At 35.9% G+C, this 7,205-nt stretch overlaps 1 protein-coding gene across 2 annotated transcripts; it reads left to right on the top strand.

Moving 5' to 3' along the window:
* Window positions 1–1,600: 1,600 nt before the first annotated feature.
* On the top strand, window positions 1,601–6,684 carry LOC142555009 (protein SPA1-RELATED 4-like). Of its 2 annotated transcripts, XM_075665636.1 has the most exons (7): window positions 1,605–3,220; window positions 3,371–3,528; window positions 3,923–4,865; window positions 5,183–5,329; window positions 5,465–5,776; window positions 6,005–6,064; window positions 6,266–6,684. In XM_075665636.1, exons 1-7 carry the CDS (start codon window positions 2,354–2,356, stop codon window positions 6,452–6,454), a joined length of 2,676 nt encoding a protein of 891 aa, XP_075521751.1. In that variant the 5' UTR covers window positions 1,605–2,353; the 3' UTR covers window positions 6,455–6,684. The 2 variants fall into 2 exon arrangements, with proteins under 2 accessions (XP_075521752.1, XP_075521751.1); XM_075665637.1 differs by lacking the exons at window positions 6,005–6,064; window positions 6,266–6,684 and having other exon boundaries at window positions 1,601–3,220; window positions 5,183–5,375; window positions 5,465–5,710.
* The last annotated feature ends 521 nt before the right edge of the window (window positions 6,685–7,205 follow it).

Below are 7,205 nucleotides of genomic sequence, written 5' to 3'. Positions count from 1 at the left end.
AAGAGGAAATGATGTTGTTTGTACGTGAGTGTGCTGTTGTTTTGGTACGTTTTTGAAATTATTATCCGAACCCTCAAAAAGTTCTCTAAATCGTTAAATTTTGTGTACCGGTAAAAATATAAGCCGACGGGTAAAAATACTCAACCAATATCCATTTTCAAAATTCATACTTAAAAAAATCTCATATTAAATAATTAAAAATAATTATTCAATAAAAATATTTTTCTGGTTACCCCTCAGTCTCCGTTACTCGTTCTAGCGCGAAATACATCTAAACACCCTAACGCATGAAACTTAAGAAAAATCATGAAATAAACCCTAACCATGCAGTAATCATGCATGAATTGCATAAAAATCATTAAACACATATTTTAAATAAAACCTTAGATTGCATACAATCGGGTTACGTAGTTCGAATTTCTTGGACCTTACAAGTTGAAGTCACCGAACATCCATAAATATATCTTATGTACTTAACTGTTTAACTACTGTTTTCAAACTGATTTGATTAGTTCGAACTATTATCAGTTCAATTTTCACCATAATTGAACTGATACATGCAATAATTGATCCCCTTATTTCAGTTATTCTGCTTACATAAGTTAAAATATTTTCAAATTAGTCAGCTTTCTTAACGAATGATTATTTCAAGTATTTTTCGCTTGGTTTAAACAAAATTCGATATAATTAATCGGTGTTTACATTCTTAGAACACGAACTATTGAAACTCATGAAGAATATTGTGTTTGAAGCACTTTCGTAGGTGTTAGAACCGATCCTTCAATGTGTTTTGTAAGAAGGACCAATTTCACTAATCCAAGACTGGTTTGGTGTCAGCGTTAAATACGCAAAGTTAAATAGAACTAAACACCATATGTATGTTTTAAATCATACGACACCCAATGAATATTTTGAACGTCAAACAAAAATTTTTAAACTTCTGTTACACTTTGGACGTGAGAAATGATACTACGATCGAAAGAATATAGAGAAATGAATTAATGGAGAAGAAGACTACATTAACTTAAAATCCAGGGAAGAAAAGCTTGGAATGTGCAACTGTTGAGAGAAAATGGGTCAATGTCTCATCATAGAGACTGGACAAAAGTTGTTGATGTTTTGCTTTTGCTCATATAGGGATTGATCACCTTTTTAATTTGTGAAAATGTATTTTGTTACTTGAGTAGCATATTTGAAATGTCGTTTCAAACTTGAAATTTTGATATCGCATATTTTTAACTTTAAAGTTTTATTACAATCTCCAAAACCCAAGTATGTGTCCTAATGAACTAATAAAAAATTTCCCATTAAAAAAAAATCAATAACAAAAAGGAATTAAGACATGATAATTGTTTTCAGTTTTACAATGATTTCTCTTCAATAGAGAAATTCAAAGGGTAATAGTACCGAGTTTTAAGAATTTCATCGACTAATTAATCGTTCATTTCGAGGAATCTGAATAAAGAATTGCTGCTGGCAATAATGTCACCACGTTTTTCGCGCTTTGGATCATCGCATTAGGGTTAAACATATTAAAATAATCGCTTTGGGTGATGAAATTAGTGGCGTGGCTACTAATTAATTGCCATTTAGGGCAAATTTACATTCATGAATTTGACCGTTCTCGAGTTCTAAGGCACTCTGCTGCCATTGGAAATGGAAGATCTCGCTGGGCCACACAGTGTCAATACTTTATTAGAATCGAAACTTTGAACTTGAGGAAGAGAATGCGCCACGTAGCGTGTACATATATGGTACTTGGATGGTGAAATGAATTGAAGATGCCGTTTGCTAGGGTTTTCTTGAATACTTTATTTTTATTTAAAACCCACAGAAAAAACGAAAACTATTTGATGTATACTTGTTGATTTTGGAGTTGGGACAAAAAGTTATTTTGCATTTGTATTTTTCTCGACTGAAATCGAGATGTTTTACGAGGGGTCTGGCTCGTCTGATTTGGCTCGTCCATGGTACAGCTTGCAGTTCATGTATCTCTCTCGCTATCAGACACTCTTGATTGTCAAGTGTGAGAAGCGAATGTTGTGAGATTTCTTTCTTAGTGATCTGAATTTCGATTTCTTTCTTGCTGATTTGTTGTGGGCACTGAAAGTGGTTTGTGGTTACGGTGACGGTGACTTTTTGATTTCGCAAAGTTTAAAGAAGCATCTTTTCTGCCTGAGTGGTGTTAGATGATCGGCCACGCAGGTGTTATTTTTCTTGATTTTCAAGAAAATGGACTCATGAATTGGGATGGGGTGGTCGTGGGGAAACTCGAAAGACATTGATAGAAATGTGTTGATCCTTCATTCTGCAGTTCTTTGTGTGTATACATAGGTCTTCCGGCAAGTATACGATGAAGGGGTCTTCTGAGGGTGCTTGGCAGAGTTCTGATAGCTGTAGGGAGTTGAGTTCTTCATCACTCCGGAATAGAGAGCTGTCAGATAGTTCTAGAGGTTTGAATTCGAATCTCAGGAATCTTCGAGGAAGTACGAACAGATTTTCACGGGATACTGCATCACATGATTATGGGTTTATACCAGTAAGGAAAGGGAGAGAAAAAGCGCTCTGGCCACGTATCCACAATTATAGTACTCCGGTTGGAGCTGATGATGGTGACGAAGTGAGAGGTCCTGTTGTTAAGGCCTTGGAATGTAATAATGTTAGTTTGAGACATTGGTTGGATAATCCACAAAGGGCAGTTAATGCTCTTGAATGTTTTCACATATATTCTCAAATTGTGGACATTGTGAACGAAGCTCATTCTCATGGAAATGTTGTTCAAAATGTTCGGCCCTCATGCTTTGTCATGTCCTCATTCAATCATGTTTCTTTTGTTGAGGCTGTTTCTTTCTCAGAGCCGGAACATAGATCAAACAGCCGAACAGCTGAGATCAAGTGTTCTTCTTGGTCTCTTGACTCTTTCTCATACCATAGTTCAGGAAGTCTAAAAGGCACACCAGGTCCTTGGCTGGCGAGTAATCCAGTCAATGCTGATTCACGGTTGAATTCCGAAACCAATTGCTTGCAGTCAAACTCAGCTCAGGTCATGCATTCCTTGGAAGACATTAGCAGTGCACAAACGGGAGATGAGAAGCACTCTTTTTCAATGAAACAAATGATGCTCATGGAATCAAATTGGTATAGTAGTCCGGAAGAAATTGTGGGTGATCCTATTTCTGGTGCCTCTGATATTTATAGGCTCGGAGTCTTGCTTTTTGAGGTCAGTGATGGACACGTTTTAATAAACTAAATGCTGTGAGATTAATTTTCTGGGATTGCTAACCATTTTCCTCGTAATTTATTTGGCATAGATGTTTAAATATGATGGATTTCATATCTAGCATGTCACTAAATGCTAACCTGTTAGCAGCTATTTTACACTTCTGCTTCCCTGGAAGAGAAATGCACAACGATGGAAAACCTGAGGCATCGTGTGTTTCCATCTCAATTGCTTCTTAAGTGGCCTAAAGAAGTTTCATTTTGTTTGTGGTTGCTGCACCCTGAGCCAAGTAACCGCCCTAAGATAAGGTACTTTTTTGTCGTTTCATTCCATTTTAGTCCTGAAGCTTCAGCTACTGCCAGATTTTTTCTAAATTGCTTACCATCCAATTCCATATTCCAAATAAAGGTTTCTAGCTGTTGTACTGTTTCACGTTTAAGCTCTTGATCATGAACCTTTTTGAGTTGAATAGTTTTTTTGTTCAAGTGTTGACATTTTTGTTCAGTAGAATATACACTCTTCAAAAAAAATTGCTTCTCTGTAGTAATGTGATGAGTTCGAGGTCCGAAATATGACCTTATCATGGGAAAGATATGTAAAATATCATTGGATGGAATCATTTAGTCCTTGTATCTCCACTCTCATTTATTGAAATGGAACAGATTTGCCCATTCTCACCTCCTTCTGCACACTGTCTTGCAGTGAGCTGTTACGAAGTTATTTTTTGAATTCACCAAGAGATGTGTTAGATGAACAAGAAGCTATTATAGATCTTCCAGAAAAGATAGAGGAGCAGGAGTTGCTTCTGGAATTTCTTATGCTATTGCAACAGAGAAAACATGATGCTTCAGATAGCTTAAGTGAGACAATAGCCTTTATAGCTGAAGATGTAGAAGAAGTCACAAAGTTGCAAACCGGTCTCAGGCTTAAAGGAGATTTGGAATTAAAATTGGACAAAAGTACACATTCATCCTCTGATTTGATGAAGGTTGCTCCTCATGATGATTTTGGAAGCTCAGGGAGCAGAAAGCGAACCAGGCAGGAATTTTACACTGAACCTGATGACTCTAATTGCATAGAGACACGTGGTGGAGATCAAGGAAGCATTCTGTCCAGAAGTTCTCGGCTCATGAAGAATTTTCAGAAATTGGAATCAGCTTACTATTCAACGAGACGCAGGGATGTCAAAGCAACTAGCCTACCGCTGCCTAGACATTCTCTCGTCAGTAGTGATGGTAAAAGATCTGCTGTTGTCACTGAAAGAAGCTGTTTAACGAATCCAAGATCTAAAGAAATGCGTAATGAGCGTGGAAAAAGTGGATGGATAAATACTTTTCTAGAAGGGTTATGCAAGTATTTGTCTTTCAGTATGCTCAAAGTTAAAGCAGACTTGAAACAAGGGGATCTCTTAAATTCATCTAACCTGATATGTTCCCTTAGCTTCGACCGTGATGGAGAGTTTTTTGCTACAGCTGGGGTAAGCAAAAAGATCAAAGTTTTCGAATATAACTCAATCTTGAATGGAGATCGGGATATTCGTTACCCTGTCGTTGAAATGGCAAGTGGAACTAAACTTAGCAGTGTATGTTGGAGTGGCTACATTAAGAGTCAGATTGCTTCAAGTAACTTTGAAGGTGTGGTGCAGGTAACTTGAATTTAAAATCCGTTGTTGAGCTTGGATGGATGGATTTTTCAAATACATGTATTTTACTTCATGTTAATTAGAATGAATTTCAAGTTAATCCAATAATTGTGTCATTTGAAATACATTTTACTTTGTATAACTAATGTGGAAAAAGTAAGATATGAATTTAAGATTTGATCAATTGTTTTGTTGTTATCAATAAAACTATAATCTAAATCCATGGATCTCAAATCCATCTTTCCAAAGTGCACTCTTACATTATTTACTCGCAAGTATTCTCTTACCAATCATTGATTTTCACTCGATATGTTGTCCAGGTATGGGATGCCACAAGAAGTCAGATTTTCTTGGAAATGAAAGAGCATGAACGTCGCGTATGGTCTGTCGACTTTTCCATGGCAGATCCAACAATGCTTGCCAGTGGGAGTGATGATGGTTCAGTTAAGCTTTGGAATATCAATCAGGCAATTCTATTTTTGCACTTGGTGGATGTCAGCTTTGAAACTAAACGTACTACAGCATCTAGTTATCATTTGCTGTATGCATTAGATTATGGATGTGTGATAAGATAAGTTCTCTTACATAGGTAGTTTCTGCAGGGAGCAAGTGTCGGTACTATTAAGACAAAGGCCAATGTTTGCTGTGTGCAATTTCCGTCAGACTCTGCTCATTGTCTAGCATTTGGGTCTGCTGATCATAGGATATATTATTACGATCTTCGTAATTCAAAAATGCCCTTGTGCACTCTAGTTGGGCACCATAAAACAGTGAGCTATGTGAAGTTCATAGATTCAACTACACTTGTGTCTGCTTCCACTGATAATACGCTAAAGCTCTGGGATTTGTCAATGTGTAATTCAAGAGTTCTTGACTGTCCTATGCAGTCATTCACGGGTCACCTGAATGTCAAGGTATAGTTTCATTGTATTCTTTAGCATGAACGAGTATCTTTTGAGTTTAGATTCTCTCTTAGCCCCTCCCTCATGCTTCTCGCTCTGTTTAAATCACCATCACTCAGCTATTGGTATTCGAAATTTATGAAGAAAGGAATTTCTTAAAAATGACTCTACTTGTGCTTCTCTCGTGGGGCTTATGAGTGTTCCATTTAAAACTGATGATGAAACATTACTCTGTTTCAGAATTTTGTGGGCTTGTCTGTTTCTGAAGGATTTATTGCAACTGGTTCAGAAACAAATGAGGTATCCTATAGTCTACTCAATATAGTGCTTTCTTGTCTTGGGACATGTTATTTTTCTCGGTATTTCTGATACTTTAACTCTATTAATTATGAAACTCATACCAAGAGATTCCATCACCGAGCAGGTTTTTGGGTATTTCTGATACTTTAACTCTATTAACGTCTTTTGAAACTCATACCAAGATATTCCATCACCAAGCAGGTTTTTGTTTACCACAAGGCTTTGCCTATGCCTGCCCTGTCTTGTAAATTCAACAGCAGTGATGCATTTTCTGTTGATGAAGTGGACGATTCGACACAGTTTGTTTCATCTGTGTGTTGGCGTGGTCAGTCTTCCACCTTAGTTGCTGCAAATTCCATGGGACACATTAAGGTCTTGGAGATGGCTTAATTAACAAAACCAGGTAGCTCAAACAAAAATGGTATCAGCAGAAATCGAATTTTTGCCCTTAGAATATAGGGGTGAGATTAAGATGAAATTTCCTCTTTTGATGGAATTCACCTTGTGGACAAAAACACTAGGATAAAGGGGTGTTGATAATATAGTGATTTTTCTTTTTATATTGTGTGAATCTTGTCGATCAGTGACCATTTCATTTATTCAATCTTTTATTAGATCAACTACTCACTCTTGTGCAAGGTTCTAAAAAAGCATGAAGCATCCTCAAGCGCGAATGTCGAGTTCCAAGCTTTTTAAGCTTAAGCGAGATTAGTACAAGCTTAAGTGCGAAAAATCATTTTTTATCTTTAGAGTAATTATAATTATCTCGAACTAATAAATAGATAAAATAATACATAAATATGATAAATTTAAGTCTTGATGCATTAATTTTCATATTTATAAAAACATAAAATTCTCAAAATTACAATTTTTATTTGTTTTTGCAATTAGATCACATTAAAAAATGCTAAATATTTGTCACATCATTATTAGACATGCTTAATTATGATTAAAATTAAAAAATAAACATCTAAATTATAAACCTAATTTGTTATTTTAAAATAAAAAGAAATATCTTCAAAATAAAAAAAATTAAAAATAAATCGATGTGATTAGTTGCGCTTAAGCACACTTAATTAAACGTTTTAATTACGCTTAATTCGGTCAAGCTAAAGTTTAACCGCTTTTTTTCGCTTTTCTT

The sequence above is a fragment of the Primulina tabacum genome, chromosome 9, assembly GCF_025594145.1.
Source record: "Primulina tabacum isolate GXHZ01 chromosome 9, ASM2559414v2, whole genome shotgun sequence".
Classification (NCBI taxonomy): domain Eukaryota; kingdom Viridiplantae; phylum Streptophyta; class Magnoliopsida; order Lamiales; family Gesneriaceae; genus Primulina; species Primulina tabacum.
The sequence above is the reverse complement of the archived record's forward strand: the minus strand, read 5'-3'. Positions and strand labels throughout refer to the sequence as shown.